This window comes from Strongyloides ratti, scaffold srae_chrx_scaffold0000002 (genome assembly GCF_001040885.1).
Source record: "Strongyloides ratti genome assembly S_ratti_ED321, scaffold srae_chrx_scaffold0000002".
Classification (NCBI taxonomy): Eukaryota; Metazoa; Nematoda; class Chromadorea; order Rhabditida; family Strongyloididae; genus Strongyloides; species Strongyloides ratti.
The window spans coordinates 1,281,359-1,301,031 of NW_020171510.1; the positions used below are offsets into that span (position 1 = coordinate 1,281,359).

Below are 19,673 nucleotides of genomic sequence, written 5' to 3' on the forward strand. Positions count from 1 at the left end.
TCTTTTTATTATTCATTTGTTATTTTTAAATGATTAATATATATGTCATAATACTTTTTGTTATTGTTATGAATATTAACAATTTTGAAATACAATACCAGTGATCAAAAGTAGTTTTATTATTAAAATGTTTTTTTTATTAATGTATTTAAAATATATTTACTCAAAAAATATTGTAAATAAAATTATTAAATTATAAATATTATTAAGTTATTTACAAAAAAAAAGGTAAACTTTTTTTTTTTCTTGTTTCTTTTTGCAACAAATAGTTATAATTATCCTGAGGATACTGGACAACAAATTCTATAAGTAGAATCACTAGTCAAAAAACAACTAGAACCTTGTGGACAACGTGGTGGTATCCATATATCATAATCACCACCACATGCTATAACAAGATTATTTTCATCTCTTATTGCTTCTTCTTTTGTACAAAAAGTTAAATCTAAAAAATAATATTAATTTAATAAAACTTCAAAAATACTTACATCTTTCTTTTTTTCTTGGAATTTTTATTCTAGGTACTTTATAAAAGACACTAGCATTATATGTTGTTGTAATTTCTGTTGTTGTTAATAATGATGTTTTTGTTTCTTCAATTTTTGATAAGGTATTTAAATTATTTTCTATTTTTTCATTATTTGAATTATTCTCCTTAAGTAAATATTCACTATTTGCTATTGTTGTTGTTAGACTATCATCATTGTTATAATTTCTTTTTGTTGTATCAATGTCTTCTTTAATAACTGTTAACGGTTGTAATGGCATAAGAGTTTCTTTATGTTCATGTTTAAAAATTGTCAAAGGTGGTAATGTTGATGGAATATTTCTAATTCTTTCTAATACATTTGGATGATAAAGATTATCTATATGGGCTAAAAAAAATATAAAATTCATAAAATATTCAATAATATTCTTTTTAGTAAAAAGTGAAAGTGAAAAATTTTATTTCAATGTAAAAGTTATTAATAAACAAATACATTAATATTTCATTAAAATAAATGAATAATAAAAAGATAAAATTGTGCATAATTTATGTATATAAATATGTGTAATATAAAATTTAATATTAAAAAAAAAATAGTATTATCAAATATCAATTTTGGTCTTTTGCGATATTCAGATATATACATTTTCTTCTTCAATCATACATAAGAAATATGTGATTATTATTAGATAAAAATGATTTCAAGTGACATCTATTAAAATATGTAACACATTATTATAAATTACAGTTATTGTTAGAAATTATAAATAGTGTATACATATATAATCAGTGTAATGTGAAAAAATATAAACACTAATAGGTTATATTAAAGTAAAAGAATCTACTAACTTACTTTTTTGTGGAGCTCGTCTTATGTCATGAGAAGTTAAATAATTTTGTGGTATAATATCTCTATCTATCCCTTTAGGTGGTTCCAATTCTTCAGTATGTTTTAAATTTGATGATTTCATCTCTTGTTGAGATTGAAGTAATGATACATCTATTGGTTCATCAAATGGAGAATTATCTGTATCTTCATCTACCGTTGGTCCTTTATTATAGTTATTTGATTCTTCTAAGTCATCTTCACCAATATTTTTACCATAATATGTTGATGAAGGTTGAGGTTTATTAAGTCTTTTATGGTTAACAGGAGGTTGATAATGTGTAACTTTTGTACTGAAATCGTTTGATGGATATCCATTAAAATGATATTGTTCATTAATTGCTTCTTGTATTGGTTCTCTAATACTTTCATACTTCTTTTCTGAATTAGAATAAGAATCTTTTGGAACAAATGTTTCATCAAATGGAATTTGAGCAAATTCATCAACTTTACTTATCATAATATTGGTATTTTTTTCCATTTCATTTAATTCTTTATTTGTATATTTAGGTTTAATTTCCATAGAAGATATTTCTATATTTTTAAAATTATTTGTTGTTGATGATTTTTGTGTAGTTGTTTCATATGTTATTGGATCTTTAGTAAAAGTTTCAACATTATTTTGTGCAAATTTATTTTTAAGTTTTCTGCTCATTCTTGGGATGTATGGCGTTGTACTGTATTTTGTTGTAGTAGTTAACAAAAGTTGATTTGTAGTTGTCTCATTTTCTTGTTTTACTTCATTATCTTCTGATGCTTTAAAAATTTTACTTCCAAAAGCACTTCTACTATGATTATATTTCTTATTATATTTTAATGAATAATGAAGTTTAGCAACTGTTGCTTTAGCAATATCAATTTTTTCATTTGAAGGTGTATTTGTTGATGATAATGATTGAAATGTACTCATAGAAATTGTTGGGAAAGGGCTTGGACGAGGAAGTTCTTCTGCACTTTTAAGAGAATTTAGTATATTGATATTATTTTCATAACTATTTGAATGTAATTCTTTCTTTTCTGATGATTTTAATGCTTTCAATTGACTAGAATGGTTACTAATTATTTCTTCCTCAATGATAATTGGATTGGTTTGAATATGTCTATATTGTGTATTATATGATAATTTTGAAGATGAGTTAATTGTTGGTAAATTATTTATTGGTTCAATTTGGGGTAATATATTTTCATTACTATTAGTTTCAATTGTAGTTATATTACCAATTGAATTTTCTTTCTTTAATTCTGATGTAGTTATTTCGGTTTGTCTTCCATCATTTATTAATTCCTCCTTTTGATTGTAATCTTGAAATTCTTCAACTTTAGATAATTTTGAATTTATTGATTCTGACGGTATATTCAAATTTTTTTCTATATGTTCATCATTGTAATTGTTTGAATTACTACTATTTATAAAATTAATTAATTTACTGTTATCATCATTAAAATTTAATTCATTTTTTGCTGCTTGATTATTGTTTCCTTCCTCAAAATCAATCATCATTGGAACAAATTCTTGTTTTATCATATCTCTACTATTATTTTCATCTGATTTTATGATTTGTTCTTTAATATTTGGTAAATATTGAAAATTATTTCTTAATGTAAAATCAACATTTTGATTTGTAATTGATTTTAATTCATTACTAGAAATTAATCTAGGAAACATTGATTGAGAATGATTTTCTATAGGTGAAATAGTTTGAGTTACCATTTCAGTTGTTGAAGTTGGTATTGTTGTTGTAGGTCGTGGTGTTAATGTAGCAACTTCATCATAAATAAAACCAACAGCTCTTGGCATAAAGTTACAAAATTTAATTGAATATGAATTGTCCATTATATTAATACCATTAATAAGCATTCCTTCATGTTGAATTTCAACAAATCCAACATTATCTAATGGTTTTTCAAATTGTTTTTCAATACATTTGGATACATCTCTTGTTCTAAGTTTACAACACATTAAACTTGTTTTTGTTCCTGAAATACGTGTAATACCAGATAAATATTTTCGTGTTCCACATGTAACATTTTTATTTTTTTCTAAAATAGGATCAAAACTTTCAGTATAATGACAATCTTCATATTCCATATCTGCTATACTATCAGGAATTGTATCCCATGGTGATAACTTAAAATATTTAGTATTAATATATTAAAAATAAAAATTACATCCTGAATATTTCCACAACTAATAGAAAAGACAGCATCTGTTCTTTTGTATCCTTGCGACTCAGCCATTCGTATATTTAATCTTTGTACACCATGCCTTTGAGGGCATTCAATTCTAAAGTTGTCAAATGGTGTAGAAACAAGAACAACTGTCATAGCTAAGGGTAATTGTAATAATATAAACAAATAATATTGAAATTTAATCATGATTATGATCTCTAAAAATTACAAATGCAAAATATTAATAGAAATTAATAAAGTTTAAATAATATTAAATTTAACTAATCTAAAAATTTTTCTATATATTCATTTGAAAAATCTAATGAAAATAACCCAAAATTATAAATATATTATTTAAAGATACCATAAATTAATTAACCTTACTATATTTTTTCTTTTTTAAGATAGTAAATATCGCACAATTTATCTAGTACAAGATATTTCTTTACATTGAATAAAGTAAATTTGCTCTAATTCCAAATAAAAAGTGACTGTTAGATAAGATTTATTATTGTATAATGTAATATGTAAAAAATCTTATATATATATCTATATTTCTTTTACCTAATTTTATTTTAAAAATATTAAATTATCACATACATTTGTAAACTTCTAGGACACTTAAAATTTATTTGCATATACCTTGACATTAGTATATTTTTCTCTGATAACCTTATTGGAAATGAATTTGAAAGTGCTTCTATATGCTGTATAAAACTTTTACATACAAATAAACATGTCTATGTATATAAAATAAATGTATAAATAATATTTGTTCTCTTTTTTTTCCATATTTATATTAAATGAAATATCTTTTATCAATTTTTACTAAGTTAACTATTGAAAATAACTTTTATAATAAATAATATATATAAATTATTTTATAAAATTAAATAAACTTTATCTTACTAAATTAAAAATTAATAAGTTTTTTTTTTCTTTTTATTGTTTTTTTTTTGTATACATATACTTTTCATGATCAGGTTTAAAAAATATAATTAAGAAAAAATACTTTTAAATATTTATTTAATGATAATAAAACAAAGATTATTTTTCAAATAAATAATAATATTATTTCAAAATATTTGCATAAATTTCAACACAAAATTTACTGAAATGTAATGAATTAAAAATATCAATTGTTATATAATCAAAAAAAAAAAATTCTTTTAAATATATTTATCGAAATTGTATTTATTTTTTTATTTTATTTAAAATGTATAAAAATTATATATATATTTTTTTAATATATATTTATATATAGTTATAAATATACAATGACACTTAAATAATAATCTTATTTATTCAAAAGACATTTCACCAAAATATCAATGATTATATGTACTCTACAATTGTTGCTTATTATCATTATAATAAGATACACTTGAAGTACCTTTTTTTAACTATCATATGTGTGGATAATAATCATCGGTATATATATACCAAAATTATTATATCACTAGATATGTCATTTGTTTTTACTTTTTGTTTATTATTATTTAAAAAAATAATTTTGATTTGAAACTATGGCCGACGAACTATTTATTTAAAATATATTGTCATTTAACTTACAACATTTGAACAGCTACTAGTTGCTGTTAACAAGATCCATTAACTAAAATTATCTTTGCTATATAATTTAGTGTTCTGTTACCTAGAATCAAAAATTACATATACGAATAAATATATATATATCAATTTTAATGAAATGGGTATATTAATGATAATCGCTTAATGCTGATTAAATCGCCTATTATAATAATTTGTATATGTCGCTATGCGTAATTTTATCTAGAGGAAAAGTATAATCACCGTACAGCTTATTAGTATACATATATTACTAAAAGATTAAATATATAGAAATGATTTGGTGGATAAAGCTATTTAATAAATCTAAATTTATATTTTCATCGAATTTAAGTTTTTTTCTTTCTTTTTAAAACATTATTTATCGTTTTATATTTTTATTATTATATTTTTAAATAATTTAAAAATAAATTGCTACATTATTATTTATTTATTATTTTCTTAATAAATGACAAAAAAAAAAAAGTTTTATTATAAATTATCTTTTATATTTAATTACTTAATAAATATATAAGAATTTGTTAGATTATTTTTTATCACATAAATTTATTCTTTTTTGTCTTTATAAATATCTCTTAAATAAAAATAATACTTTTATTTTATTAATACTTTATATTATACCTATAGACATTTATTTTAAAATTTAAAAAAAAAAAGTTTTAAAGTATATAAAACAGTTGTTACTTTAAATATATTCTTATACTTTAATATCTTTAATAAAAAAAATATTAAAATATGAAAAACTGTATAAAAAAGAATTTTAATTTCCTCTTAAAAATTTTTTTTTATAAAAATAAATGAGCTTGTAGGAGAAACGAATGCTAATATCATATTTAAGGTCACTTGAAATATAATTTAAACAGTCTTATGATATATATCACAATGTTCTTTAATTGATTTTAGTATAATGTAATAATCTTATTTTTAATTTTATATAATTTTTTTTCTTTTATATTCTTTAAAAATTTTAAATATTTATTATTAAATAATATATATATATATATATAACTTAGAATGAGTTTATTTTTAATGTATTTTTAATATTGTTACATCATAGAATTTATTCTGTAAGATGTTAAAAGTATATTTTTATAATAACAAATAATATTATGTACCTACACATATATATTTGTAAATAAAAACGTTTTAAAATTTTAAATTACTGACGTTCAATATTATAAAGAGATATATCTCTTTTCTAATTATTTTACCACACTTCTTAAAATCTAAATATATTTAAAGTCTTTATATTACTCTTAAAATAACTTCTTTTTGTTACCAAGTAATAAGAACATGCCATTTTATTAATATTACAAAATATAATTACACTTTTTTTTTAACTATCTTTTATAATATTATATCTTTTTAAAGTTTAATAATATATAAAATCTTATAATATTTATTTATCAATTATAGTAATTTTAATATTGTCCTTTTTTAACATAAATATTATATATCAATATAAAACTAATGATATTATATATATAAATATATATATATATATTTTTTTTTCTATTAATAATATATATACGTTTACGTTCATGTTTTAATATTATCTTCACAATTCCCATTTATTGTATTACAAAATTCATTATTTACGGGTAATATTAAATCAATTGTCTAACATTTTTATTTATAACATAACGATTAATAGTTTTATTAATCATTTTATAAATATATTATATTGTAACAACACTTTTTTTCTTTAATTTAAAGAGTATAACTTTTTAAATTTTAAATGTAAACTGACGTAAAATCAATTTTTTTTTTCTATTAAAAAAAATTCATAATTTTATAATATAACGTTTCAAGTATTTTTTTTATATAGTTTTAAAATAAATATGATATGATTTTATTAATCAAATATAAAAATTTATAAGCACATTAGCTTTTTTATAATAAATATTAGTCCATTTTATTAAATATGATTGGTATAATTATATTTGGGTAGGACGATTATTATAATTAAAAAAAAATTATTTTAGATATTGTTTACTTCCTTTTTTTTAATTTTTTAAAAATATAAATTATTACAATAGTTTTATTTTTTTTTTTACTTACATCTATTGTAACCTCTAATAATAATAAAAAAATGATAATATTTATTTGAATAGTTTAAACAAATGATTAATTAAGTAACAAAATATTTTAAAACTTTTTTTTTTATAATTTTAAAATTTTATTATTTAATATTAGTATTTTTAATAATAATTATTATTATGAACATTGAAGCTTTATTATATGATGTGTCAAAATATAATTTTAAATATTTACTTTTGTTTTAAATGTTTCATTTCGAATGGTATGTGTGTATATATTACCATCAGAAGAATAATTAAAAATTATATTTATAATGCATTGTTGTTGAGCGCATCATTACTATCATCATCTCAACTTTTTGTATCACCTATAACAAGGAATATTTTTATATAAGAGCTAGTAGAATTACTCTACATACGTCCATTAAAATGACACTATTTCTCTAACCAACTTTTAAAAATCTTGATCTTTTATCAATAAAAGAAGCTAGATATATATATATATATATATATTGGTGCTGTATAGGCAAACATTTATACAAGACAACTTTTTATACATATATATATAATATATATATATATATATATAATGAAAGACCAAATGACCTCACATAAAGATAGATATCTTATAAATTTAGATTATTTATTTAATTCTAAATACCATTAAAAAATACCTTTTAGATAATTTAATATCTATTAAATATATAATATAACAATAAAAAAAAAATGACGTTAAATGATAATGTTTTCAACATAGTAACTCTTATATATGGAATATATATAGCTATGTAACTATAAAGCATTAATTTAGGAGGAGTAACAATTTTTATCTGTGTATGTATGTGTAAATAATAATATGCAGTCTCGTAAATGCTTACTTTGAAAAATGACTCTAACTTCCTTTTATCCCTTTTTCGATAGACATATTTCTTGTAATGCTATGTTAAATATACAATTTAGTATATCAAGATTTTTTTTTTTTTTTTATACTTTACATTCTCTAATTGTTTATAATATATATTTTATATATAGGTATTAATTTATTATATCAGAAGATCATATAAACTTTACTTTCTAACAATAATATTTATTAAATATTAAAAAATAGTTATTTTTTTTATTTATATAACTAATATAATAACAAAAAGTTAAAAAAAAAAATTCTTATATTGTTGTTATTAAATTTATCTAACGATTTTTATATTTGGTAAAAAGATAGACGTTAATGGAGTTTTGTTTTTCATGTATTAATTTTTTTTTAAACGACAAACCTATTTTTTTTTCTATACTTTTTAAATAGTTTTTAAAAAAAAATGTAATAATGTATTATGTAAATATATTTAATTAAATATTATTATTGATAACTTATTTAAAATTTAATAAATATGACATATTAAATGTTATTTGTCAGGTCATATAAGTTATCCCGCTTTTGCTTTTATAAACTATTTTTACAAAAATGTTATACTAATTAGTTTGTATATATTTATTATGTATACATTATACAATAACTTGTTTATAATATTAATTATTATTTTATTTTAAAAAATTTAGACTTTAATTTTTAACGTGTTATTTTTTTTTTACTTATATTTATTGTTATATTTTTAACATGTTTACTTTTTTTTTTAAATACTATTATTTGTAATATCAAAATTTTATTTTAAAAAAATGATTATATATTATATAATATATAAAAAAAAAAATTATTTAAAACTTTAAAAGTATTATTATCTTTAAAAATATATATTAAAAATTCTTCTATCCTTCAACATATGTTTTTATTGCTTATTTACAATCAGGTATAACGTTTATTAGGTTTTAAATGATTTCTTAAACTTATTCTAGTTATTATATATTTACTAAAAACTTATACAAATTAATTTTAATTGATTTTTCTACTTTTAATGTTATGATCGTATATAAATAATGTTTCAAATTGAATTATATAACATTTACAAGGTATATAGTTAAATAAAAAATTTTTTTGACAAAACACCATACTTTTATAAGCAAAATAGTTTAATTTTAATAAAATAAATATTTTTTCATTTTGTAATAAAGATAATATTTGAAAAATTTGTTTAGTAATCATATAATTATTTAATCTACTTTTATTTAATAGTTAACATATTTAAAATGTAAATATATATTTATATATTCGTTTTATTTTACTTTAAAACTATTAAAATTTCTTTATATATTTATTGATTTAATAATATAATCTTTTTCTTTAAGGTAAATTGATTGCTATGATAAGTAATAGTCATTCAAATGTCTACCATATAAGTCAAAATACACCATCTGATAATACTAATTCAAATCTTCAAAACACTATGGATCCTTTTATGGCAGTTGATGTACCACAGATAACATCAAATACCAATTCTGAAGGCACATTTAATAATAAAATTTACCGTCCAAATCCAATGACTAATCAGTTAAATCAATCATCACAAATAAAAACAATAAATTCAAAAAATGATTTGGGTGAAAGTAATTTTAATAGTACTTCATTAGGAAATAATTGGATGTCTACAACAGCAACAACACAACAACAACAACAACCACAAAATAATCTTTTTTTTACAAATAATGTACATGCATCCATACAAAAAAAAGGATTTAATGATAATTCTATTTATGAACAATCATTTGAAAACAACAATCAATTAACTGGTCAAGGTTCACTTCCAAAAACAAATAAAAATGAAGGGAATTTTTATAAATCAATATATAGAGATCCTAAAGATTCACCATTGCAAAAATTAACCATTGATCTTATTAGAACATATAAAAATATTAATGAAGTAAATTTTTTTATATTTATTTATTATTTTAATTTTTTTTTTATAGACATACTATGCTAAAAGAAATAAAAGAAAACAAGAAAAACAACAAACAACTAATAAATCTCAAGGAAATAGTGGAATTCAATCAATACCATCACTAGGTGTTAAAAATATTGACCAAACTATTATATCAAATGATAATAAATCAACAAATGTTTCTCATCATCCAATTTTACGTCAAACAACAGAATCATCATATGATATGTTAAGTAATATATCAAATCAAAATCCAAATACACAACAAGGATGGGTGGTGGCTCCATCTATTATATCAACAACAACAACTGTAGCTAATAAGACAAATATTTCTACAAATAACGGGCTAAATAGTAACAATAGTCAAATGGCTATACCAAATGCTAATAATCTTTTAAATCAGTCCCAAAAAGTTGCCTTAAATAATCCAAGACCATTGGAACAACAAAATCAAATTCCACAATCAAATCATGTTTCATTAGCCTCAACAGTCACAAATGACAATAAAAATACAACAAATAAAGAATATAAAAATAGAACAACTAGTAAACATACATCATCTCATTCAGTAACAAGAAATGGACATTCAGATAAAAGTAAAGAAATAGATAATATGTTATGTGGTTATGATGATGAGAATCATGATTATATAATAAAAATTGGAGAAGTTTTTAATTATCGTTATAGAATAGATAATCATATTGGAAAAGGATCATTTGGTCAAGTAGCTAGAGCATTTGATATGATAGCAAATGAAGATGTTGCCATTAAAATAATTAAAAATAAAAAACCATTTTTAGATCAAGCATGGATAGAAATAAAATTACTTGAATTAATGAATTCTCATAATTCAAATGGTAAATATTATGTCGTAAAATTGAAGAATCATTTTATGTGGCGAAATCATCTTTGTCTTGTTTTTGAATTATTATCATATAACTTATATGATCTTCTTCGTAATACTGCTTTTAGAGGAGTATCATTAAATTTAACTAGAAAATTTGGACATCAACTTGCAAGTACTTTATTATTTTTATCATCACCAGAATTAAATATTATTCATTGTGATTTGAAACCAGAAAATATATTACTTTGTAATCCAAAACGTTCAACAATTAAAATTATTGATTTTGGAAGTTCTTGTACAACTGATGGAAGAATTTATCAATATATTCAAAGTAGATTTTATAGGTCTCCAGAAATTTTATTGGGTATTTCATACGGAACACAAATAGATATGTGGTCACTTGGGTGTATATTAGTTGAAATGCATACAGGGGAGCCTCTATTTCCTGGACATTCTGAGTATGATCAAGTTATGAAAATTGTTGAAGTAATTGGTATGCCACCAAAAGAAATGTTAGATATTGCACCTAAAACAAAACGTTATTTTGAAAAAGATGAACATGGTAATTATAAAAGAAAATTATCAAAAAGTAGAGTATATAAACCACCTGGATCTCGAAAATTAGCAGATATTTTGGGTATTAATATTGGTGGACCATATGGTAGAAGACTCGGTGAACCTGGTCATACAATAGATGATTATAAAAAATTTTGTGATCTGGTCTCAAAAATGTTACAATTTGATCCTAATGTTAGAATTAGTCCTTATTATGCTGTACGACATCCATTTTTAAGAAAATCAGAAGATTCTTATTCCTCTAATCAAGGTTCAACACAACAATCATATACTTCTCAATCAAATAATCCTTCATCAAATTCATTAGGTGCGTCGCAAGGTCAACAATTTAAACAACAAGATCAGCATAATAATTCAATTTATCAAAATTCATCACCTACTACAGTTCATGATCAACAACAATCAAATCAGGTAAGAAATTTTTATAAAAATTATTATAATAAATTAAAATAATAGTATTTTTCTACGTTATTTTAAATTTAACATTATTTTTTTTTAGTTTAGCATGTAATGTAATTTTTATGTAATTGTCTTTACTATTTTACCTTATTTTACTAAAAAAAAATTATGAAATGCTTACTTTAATAATAATGATTCTCTGTTACATTGTGAGTATTTTTTTGTTGCTTTTAATAATATTATTATTAATAATTACACTTAACAAATTTTTAGGTATTAGGATCACAAGAATTTAAAAATTTTGACAATTCGAATAATTTTGTTAATTCATATACAAAGCATGCGAATGCAAATATTACTCAATTTACAACTTTAAATGATTCCCAAAATAACTTTTCATTCACCCAAGATGAGATGCCTTTTAGTAGTTCAAAAAATAACAATCCAATTTTAAAAAAAGATGTTTCTAATAATTTAGAAAATGATTTATATGGTACATATAATATGGATAAGTTATCTATTAATGAACATTTTCAAAATATCTATGAAAATAAATTGTCAATTAGTAATGAGAGAGAAGAATTGAATAATGATAATTTCAATAAAGCTAACTCTTTCCAATATAAATGTAATTTTAGAGACAAATAACGATTTTTTTTTTGACATATTTGATTTGTATCTATAAAAAGAATGGTGCTACACTTTGTCTTGATATACTCAAAACCAATTTTTTGTGGTTTGAAAATTTTGTATGTTTATTTGTAAATTTGTTATTACTTATCTTTTTTTTTTTAATGATAATGTTTAAATAAATACAAAATTAAATTAATATTATCATTGACCTTCAAAAATTACGCATGTTAATATTTGTTTGATAAAAATACATAATTTTATTTTTTAATTTTTAATAATTTGCCAATTTCAGGCATCAACATAAAAAAATGCAAAATAAATTTTTGAATTGAAAAAAAGCATTTCAAGACTTCTAGGACAAAAAAAAAAGAAATTGGTAGAAGCGTTTCAAAAGAAAACAAAATTAACTATTTATAGTAATTTTACTTCTAATAAAACAATTTTGTTTAAAAGAAAAATATTACAAAATATCTAATTTAAGTAAGCCTGTTTTATAAACTATGAACTTAAAGATGGATATATTATACAGGATATTTTTTATTACAAAAAAAAAAAAATAATTAAAAAATTTTTTTACAGCTTTAACTGTAAAGAAACCATTATTGTTGCGGTTTTTCAAAAAAGGAAAAAAAAATCATACGACATCATATATATCTTTTAGCATTATAACTTGGACATAAATTTCTCTTAATTTTTTTTTTGTTTTTTAAAATAGTTATTTTCTTACCATGTTATAATTTGTTTCATCTTTATGCTGATAAACTTTTATTTATATACAAATGAATAATGTGATTGTTATCACTATTTTTGTCCATCTTTATAATAAAATATTTAATTAGTAAAAATAAAATTATTTTTTTGTATATTTGTCATATTAACATTTTAATATTAAAAAAAATTCTGCATTTATGATTTTTTTAAAAATTGATTCAGTATTTTAAATGTGTTTAAAAAGGTTATTGTTAAATTTTATATTATTCATTCAAGAATAATATAATCATTTAGTCAGCTGACATTTTTTTTAAATATATGTTGTGTTTTTAATAATTCAAAATATTATAAGTATGTAAATTAAAAAAAATTATCTTTTTTTTTTTGTTATGTTTAAAGATTAAAGTTAATATTTTATAATTAATTTCTTCTTTTAATGAAAATTTCTAGTCCCTATTTTTAAAAGACAGCTTTGAAATTTTATTTTTTTTTTAAATTACATATTTTAAATATATTGAAATTATATAAAATATGTTTATTTATGTAATATTTTGTTTTATGTCACAAGACAAATATTCTTTTGACGTTCAATGACCATTTCTAAAGAATAATAAAAGTATATAGATGAGTTGGCAAATGTTTATTTTATAAAATTTCTTTTGTTACAAACAATGTTATAATAAAATATTTGTCATTTTACAATGTCGTAAACAACTCATACAATAACTTTTACTATTTAAAAAAAAGGACAATATATATCTTAAAATATTCTAATTATCATTGTCCAATTGTATTTTATTCATCAAATACAATCTCTTTTTAAGGAAATCAAATGTAATAATGAAAATACATAAAAACAATAGACATTTTTAAAAGTATTTTTTTACAATGCAAATAAAATTAAAAACATATATTAAGACTTAGTATTGTAAAAAAAAACATTGAACAATAAAAGTTGCGAAGTTATCTATCTTAAAAAAATATTTATAGATAGACAACTTTTATAAAAATACCTTTTTTTTTTTTTATTATATTATAAAATTATTGAGTAATATTATAACATATTAAAGAATGTTTTATGTATTTGGACTAAAAAAATTGAATAGGTAACCAAAGATGATATAAATGATAAGAAAAAGATCTAAAGAATAGAAAAAAGGGATAAAATTTAAAATATTCTTAATTGGATTATAACTAGGCACTACGGTTACTTGTAATAAAAACAAACTAATATATAATTATATAATATACATAAAATAATACTAATAATTTAAATAACTATTCTATAAATAATTGTACCATTAAAGGGAATAACTAATATTGATAAAAAAAAAAATCATAATCATTTGATTTCATCAAAAATTTAACCGTTCTATGGAATTATATAGATTGTCACGTAACCTTCAATAGATGGTAAATTGCGCAAAAGCTTAAGGCTAACAAAGCTAAATACAAGTAGTATAAACTAAATAAATGCCCGTCCGCCGGTATATGTATATTTTTTATTTCACTTTTTTTTTTTTTTTTTTGCTATCATATTATAAAATATAATATGTCTTTTCAATTTTCATTAACTTTTTGAGAGCATAAATTTAAATGTGACATATTGGTAGTGCATTGAATAATAGTCAATGATTCATCACAGTTTTCATTTTTTTTAGATTTCGGTAATGTTATCCAGAAATTTTTATAATATATTGGATCAAATTTCTTAGTTTTTGTTGGTGAAAAAGAATTTGAATAAAGACGATGGCGTCTTTTTGGTAAGGACATATCGCTTACCCCTGAGTCAACAGTACCAGCTGGTGAAATTTCATGTGGTTCTTTTATTGTCTGATATATGCAATTGTTATCACGGCAATTTACAGTTAACAGAGATTTTGGTATAATTTCATCATTGTTTTCAAAATTTTCCATATTTTTAAAAAAGTCTTCCGACAAAGCGTGCCCTCTTTTTGGAATTGTATTATAAAAACCATTTTGTAATGGTATAAGATTTTTGCTAATATTCAAATTTAATTTAACTTGACTATTCACATAATTTGTCCCATCGAGATCTGAATTAATGTGTTTAATAGCATTAAAATTTTGATTAATTTGATTGATATCACGAGCACTTTCGATTCTTTCAAGATTGCTTGGTGTAACTAATGGTATATTTGGTGATTGTTTAGTAATCCATGGATGATTTAAAACATCATCTATTGAATAACGATAACGAGCATTACGTACCAAAAGATGACAAATTAAATCTTTTGCCTCATCTGATATATTTCTCCAATCATCATCGGGAAAATCAAAATAACCACGTTTAATATTTTCAAATAAACTATCTTGACATTCATCACAAATTTCTCCTTTTGTCCACCCACAATCTTCACTGTCACATTGTCCATAAAATGGTGGATATCCACACAACATTATGTAAATAAGAACACCTAATGACCATGTATCGGCTTTTTTATCATATTTTAATGTTTCATCCATAAATCTCTCAACAACTTCGGGAGCCATGAATTCTGCACTTCCAACAGGGGATTCAAAATCACCATCACTCAGGGAATCAACAGATGGACTTCTTTTGATGGGTGATAATTTAGTTGCCAAATCTAAATCACATAATTTGACACATTCTAAACCATCAATAGATGAACAAAGTATATTTTCTGGTTTTATGTCACGATGAGCAACACCTTGATCATGGAGAAATTTGATACCTTTAGCAATTTTACTAGTAACCATACTAGCTTCTTGTTCAGTAAAACAATTTTTGTCTGTAATATGGTCTAAAAGAGGTCCGCCATTCATTTTTTCAAAAACAAGATAATAATAATCACAATCTTCAAAGACATCAACTAATTGCACTATATTAGGTTCATTCTTTGAGAGACAAAAAAGTTTAACTTCATTAATGACACGTGATCTTGTATGTGATTGAGTAATTTTATCAATTAATTTAACGGCGTACTCTTTACCATCATGGTATGATATAACTGTTTCAACAGTGCCATAAGCTCCTCTTCCTAAATTTCTACCACTACAAAATTCATAATTTTCATAAAATTCATTTGGAAATACTATTTCATCATCATCACAATATAAATTTTGACAAAGTTTTTCAATAAATGAAGATGGTTGATTATTTCCTTTTATTAAATTTGAATTTTCTAAAACATTTGTTTTCTTTTTTATATTTATTTCACCATATGGTGATAAACCTTTAATAATATTTATTATTTAAATTATTTTAAATATTTAAATTTACCATAAATTTGACGGCTATTATCTTCGTCAAAATAAAACATTCTAATATTTAATTAATGAATTATTATTATTAGAAAATCAATTTCGTCAAATCAATTAATAATAAGTAGTATTAAAAGAGGAAAGAATATTCTATAAAAAGCTTTGATAAAGTGTATGCTTTTGTAAAAAGGAATTTGGACAATTTTGTTAAAGGTATATCTTGGATTACCCAATAAAATCAGTTTTTTTTTTTTATATTTGATAAAATTTTGATATATCAATTTTTACAATATTGGTAATGGCAAATAATCAAAACTACGTAGTTGTAGTTTTGAGTACAAGATGTTAATGTTCTGATGCCAAATGGCCCTCTTCGCCAAACACTTCTTGAAATTCAGAAGCGTCTGTGAAAATGGGGAAACCAATTAAAGGTGTAATTTTGAAGTAAAAGAAAAATGATTGCCGACGTTGCTGGATACTGTTGGAGTGCAGGTTTCCAAATAAACCGATGTTAAAAGCAAGAGATCAAAACTCTTGACTTCAGCACAAACTTCCTTACAACACCTTAGTTAAATTTAACGCAATATCTAAAATTGCACGTATTATTATTAAATTAATCATACAATTAATAATGATATAAAAATTAAGTATAACAAAAATAATTTAAATAATATATATATACATATAATAAAGCTATTATAAAAATATAGTTTAATATAAAACTTATTAAAACTATATATATACGTATATAGGTTAAATTATATATACACTATAATTAATATACTTTGGTATAAATAAATAAAAATGCTGTATATGGTAAAGAGAGTTACGTGTATTTAGGAAAAACATTTGGACTTTAAGAGAAAACAACATAGTCGATATGATTAAAAAGGTTAAGTGTTAGCCATCTAGACATATATATATGTGTGTGTTTAAAAGAAATAATACAAAAGAAATAAAATTTAAAATCATATAAGTGCCTTCTATTAATGTATACCTATGAAACACTTATTTATTCCTATCAATATAAATTAATTTTTAACATTATATTATTAATAAAAAATTTTTGTATACGTTTTTATACACAATAAAAATAATAGTATCATGTAATTATTAAAACATATTATGGGAAAAATTTAAATATTTAATAAAAATTAAATTTATCAAATAAATAATATACACCCATTTTTATGTAACATGTGACTTTAAAAAATAAAGAATAATTTAACATGTTTGGATATTTATAAACTCATATTTTATATTTCAGACACAATCATATAGCACTTAACCATGTGATGTTGATTTAAAATTTTCACATTACTTTTTATATTAAGATACAATCATAAGTTTTCTTTTCATTGAAAAAGCGCATTTTTATCTTTAAAAACATTTAAAGGGTACAATAAATAATAATTGGTGGTAAATTTTATTTTATTACTAAAAGGTTAACTTTTATTTACAATTTTTATATAATACTATAATTTTAGTAATTGATAAAGATAGTCGTTGACAGACAAGTAAATAATGTTAAAAGAAATAATTATATGATCTTTTAATAAAATTAATTTTTATTTTATTTTTTATGTATTTCTATTATTTTTTAAAAAATGTCATTATTAATTTAATTAAAAAACATTTTTTTTTTCATTATATAATATATAATTTAAAAATAAATAAAAGGTTAATTAAATTAAATAATAAAACAGTAAATATTTAAAAGTTTATAGATATGTTTATATAAAAAGAAGTATAAGAGCTTTAATTCTATAGAAAAGCACGAGACGTAAATGACATAAGAGGGAAGAAAGAATAATAACTAGTTATATTCGTTTAAAATGTAGTAGTAAACAAAATGGCCATATGATAAGAAGAAAATTTTATTGCGTTGCTTTATTTATTATAATATTGAGATATATAAGCATAAAGAATTATCCAGAAAGATTTTTTATTTTATTGAAAAAGAAGGTCAAAAACAAAGGTTATAGAATAACTAGAAAAAAAAATAATATTTGCTATTTACACGATTGCTTATAATAATATTTTTATTGATAAAAGATTAAAAGCTATGATAAGGTAAACCTTTATAAAAATATATTTTATAATCTATCTAAAAATGTTAAATGATATTTAATAAACATTTATATAAATCTTGAATTTAAACAATATTATAACTTTCAATTCAGATTAAATTAAAGTTTTAACACAAATTTAAACATTGAATAAATATATTATAAACTCAAAAATATTTTAAAAAGAATAGATATAAATTAAATAAAATATTAATTATTCACCTGTTGTCATTTAATCTTTTAATATAAAATTATAACATTTTATCAAAAAAAGAAAACTTATATCAAACAAAACAATTTTGTGTAAAATGTATATATTATTGGTTATTGATCAAATAAATATAAACATTTATACAAATAAAATGTAATAAAAACCATGATAAATTATAATAGAAACAAATAATTATATATACCTTTGATACGCCAAATATAGTAAAATAGATTTACACAAAAGATATACATTTTTATTAAATAAAAAGAGAAATTTAAAAGATGAAAATTTGCTACTAAAACTATTTTATATAAATTAAAAAAAAATCATAATTATAATAATTTTATACTATACAAAAAAGTAATTATATTTTGAATGATAGAAGTATAAAAATATTTATAAAATAAAATATAAATTTTTATATTTACTATTTCTTAAAATAGCAATTAATTAATTGACAACTTTCATATCTATTAATATACAAATTTACAGTATATATAATTTTATATTATGTATATTTTTAAGATAAATAAATTTTTTTTTTACATAATAATATTGCATCTAACAACAATAGTGAAATATTATTAGATTAAAATTTCTTTCTTCTACAAATAAATATGACATATAAAGTTTTAAAAACATATTATATATATTTATTGCTTTGAAATACGTGTTGCATGAAAATAAATCCACTCAATATTTCATAAATATTTTCATTATTATTTGATTAATTGATGTATTAATAGTATATTATATTACTGATCAACATCGTAAAATTTTATATGAATAGTATATTTTTAGTAATAATAATTATATATTATTTACAATTAAATATTATTGATTAATTGTTAGAAATTTATTAATAACATAAAATTCAATAAAGAAAAAAAAAATTCTTTTTTAATTTATTTATATATATTATATAACTATATCATATCTAATGTTATGTGTATAATTTAATGATTAATAAAAAACGAAGGTGTTT

At 20.5% G+C, this 19,673-nt stretch overlaps 3 protein-coding genes across 3 annotated transcripts; 1 reads left to right on the forward strand and 2 right to left on the reverse strand.

Moving 5' to 3' along the window:
* Nucleotides 1-275: 275 nt before the first annotated feature.
* SRAE_X000127700 (Hypothetical protein) lies at nucleotides 276-3,698 on the reverse strand (the record flags this gene model as incomplete). Its single annotated transcript, XM_024647141.1, has 4 exons — nucleotides 276-445; nucleotides 489-875; nucleotides 1,341-3,501; nucleotides 3,543-3,698. The coding sequence occupies 4 exons, from the start codon at nucleotides 3,696-3,698 to the stop codon at nucleotides 276-278; spliced, it is 2,874 nt and encodes a 957-aa protein (XP_024498741.1).
* A 5,722-nt stretch (nucleotides 3,699-9,420) lies between these two features.
* On the forward strand, nucleotides 9,421-12,466 carry SRAE_X000127800 (Serine/threonine-protein kinase minibrain; the record flags this gene model as incomplete). Its single annotated transcript, XM_024647152.1, has 3 exons — nucleotides 9,421-9,978; nucleotides 10,025-11,830; nucleotides 12,092-12,466. 3 exons carry the CDS (start codon nucleotides 9,421-9,423, stop codon nucleotides 12,464-12,466), a joined length of 2,739 nt encoding a protein of 912 aa, XP_024498742.1.
* A 2,256-nt stretch (nucleotides 12,467-14,722) lies between these two features.
* SRAE_X000127900 (MAP kinase-activated protein kinase 5) lies at nucleotides 14,723-16,467 on the reverse strand (the record flags this gene model as incomplete). The annotated part of the gene is made up of 2 exons (XM_024647163.1): nucleotides 14,723-16,380; nucleotides 16,428-16,467. 2 exons carry the CDS (start codon nucleotides 16,465-16,467, stop codon nucleotides 14,723-14,725), a joined length of 1,698 nt encoding a protein of 565 aa, XP_024498743.1.
* Nucleotides 16,468-19,673: the final 3,206 nt, after the last annotated feature.